The 2,500-nt window shown below is 40.0% G+C and overlaps 1 protein-coding gene across 2 annotated transcripts in view; it reads left to right on the top strand.

Annotated features, from left to right (window-relative positions):
* The window catches only part of gria4b (glutamate receptor, ionotropic, AMPA 4b), a gene marked incomplete at both ends in the record, with an annotated part of 157,975 nt that overhangs the window by 82,672 nt on the left and 72,803 nt on the right, over positions 1-2,500 (top strand). For both annotated transcript variants that reach the window (XM_080040914.1, XM_080040913.1), the window contains one exon: positions 2,169-2,408. In XM_080040914.1, coding sequence (XP_079897040.1) covers positions 2,169-2,408 — 240 coding nt within the window. The remainder of the gene's footprint in view (positions 1-2,168; positions 2,409-2,500) is intronic.

Below are 2,500 nucleotides of genomic sequence, written 5' to 3'. Positions count from 1 at the left end.
GACTTTTCTGTTTCCATTTTAACCTGTACTTTTTATTTTATTTAACTACTTCTTTTCATTCGCTTTTAAATGTCTTCTAATGTGTTTTATGTATTTTAATCTTGCCCCTGTAAAACACTTTGAGTGGCCTTGTGTCTGAATTGTGCTATATAAATAAACTTGCCTTGCCTTGCCTTGCCCGTTTTTCATTTCGGCAACATTCTTTCAGTTTACCCTGTCTGTCAATTGTTCGGAAAAACGTAAATTCCTTAATGGGCAAATGTGTTCCAGCAATTGAGAAAAAAAAATGCAATTTAAAGCCGGACCAATGAAACACAATAGAAGCAGCTGTGTTGCGTCCTCTGTCTAGAATATATCCACAACACAGACGAGAATCATTCAAAGCGCCGCTAGGTAATGTTTGTTCTGCTATTTGAATGAGGGAAGACACACACACACACACACACACACACACACACACACACACACACACACACACACACACACACACACACACACACACACACACACACACACACACACACACACACACACACAGCTTATAGAGATGAAAGGGATGCATTTGGTTTTGATGTGTGTTTACTGCATTCAGCCGTTTTTCTCTTGAAAGGATCTAAAGTGATAATCAGAGCGATAACGGTTTTGTTATTTGGTCTCTTAAAGCATTGAAACACACACGGTGACTTTTGCACCGCATTGCAAAGCCACCACTTATTGTTGTCATTCAAAACAGGCAAGTTTATTCAGACAAAAGGCCATTCAAAGTGCTTGACAGGGGCATGAAATTCATCAAGATTAAAATGCATCTAGTAGGGGGCGCCCTTAGCTCAGTTGGTAGGGCGTTGGTAGGGCGTCCCCTCTCTGCCCCATTTCAACTCTGTCTCTACACTATCAATAAAGCATAAAATGCCCCCCAAAAAAAAGAAAAGTTAAGATGCATTTGTATCAGAACCAGAATGTATCTTTATTGTCATTGCTAAAAGCACAATGGGATTGAGGTGGATGCTCTCAAATTCATTGTTCAAATTGTTAGGCCTATATAACAAAATAAAAGTCAAATTAAAAACACTGCTCGTGGGGGGTGCTCTGGTGGTGTAGTGGATAGAGCGCGTACCATATTGGCTCCGGCCTTCGTTGCAGTGGTCTCGGGTTCAAATCTGACCCGTGGACCTTTACTGCAGGTCATCCCCCTCGCTCTCTCTCTGTCTCCCCATTTCAACTCTGTACTATCTAATAAAGCTTGAAAATGCCACAAAAAAAAAACAGTGCTCGTTTTAACCAGGCGCTTATTCCAAACATGATTCAAACAGCAAACTGGAAACGACCCCCTTCCCGTGCCCCGGGACTAGTTTTTCTGTCAACACATTGTGTCGTATTAAGAAAAATAGTCTTTCTCCGGAGATGAGCCGTCATTGTGTGTGTTGTTGTTTCGCTCCTACTTCACACAATTAAATTATCACGGGGCAAATGTGCTTCATAAAAGATGAACTGATTCACAGCTTGACATTTTCCTAGTTTTGTGTGTGTGTGTGTGTGGGGGGGGGGATGCCTGTGTGTGTGTGTGTGTGTGTGTGTGTGTGTGTGTGTGTGTGTGTGTGTGTGTGTGTGTGTGTGTGTGTGTGTGTGTGTGTGTGTGTGTGTGTGTGTGTGTGTGTGTGTGTGTGTGTGTGTGTGCATGCAGATTTTTGATTTGAGAATAATAGAAGAAAAACAACTTGCTTTTTTGTACAAATAGCAATAAAACTCCACCTTTTAATGGTGATTATGAGTCGTTTTCCAGTTCCTTTTTAATTTGGCTGCTTTCATTGTACGTTAATCCCTTATTTTTATATATTAATAAATAAATGTTTTCCCCTCTTTCTCTCCCCAGTTTATTCGCAGTATTCCCGCTGTGTTTATATATACCGGTATGATTGTGTGTGAATGAATGGAACCTGGAACTCTGCAAAGTGCTTTGAGTGTGATTAAGAGCGCTATATAAATCCAATCCATTATTATTATTATTATTATTATTATTGTTATTATTATTATTATTATTATTATTATTATTATTATTATTAGTATTATTATTATTATTATTATTATTATTATTATTATTATTATTATTATTATTATTATTATTATCATCATATTAACAAATTAATTTCTTCCCCTCTCTCTCTCCCCAGTTTGTTCGCAGTATTCCCGCGGTGTGTTTGCGATCTTCGGTCTGTACGACAAGCGTTCGGTGCACACGCTGACGTCTTTCTGCAGCGCGCTACACATCTCCCTCATCACTCCATCCTTCCCCACGGAGGGAGAGAGCCAGTTCACCCTGCAGCTTCGGCCCTCCATCCGCGGGGCGCTGCTCTCTCTGCTAGACCACTACGACTGGAACAAGTTTGTCTTCCTCTACGACACAGACAGAGGTAAGTGACGGGGGATAATATCTGTTTATTTGTCTATCTATGTATCTATCTATGTGTCTGTCTGTCTGTCTATCTATCTATCTATCTATCTA

This window comes from Ammodytes marinus (assembly GCF_949987685.1).
Source record: "Ammodytes marinus genome assembly, chromosome: 14".
NCBI lineage: Eukaryota > Metazoa > Chordata > Actinopteri > Uranoscopiformes > Ammodytidae > Ammodytes > Ammodytes marinus.
This window is presented reverse-complemented; position numbering and strand designations above follow the sequence as displayed.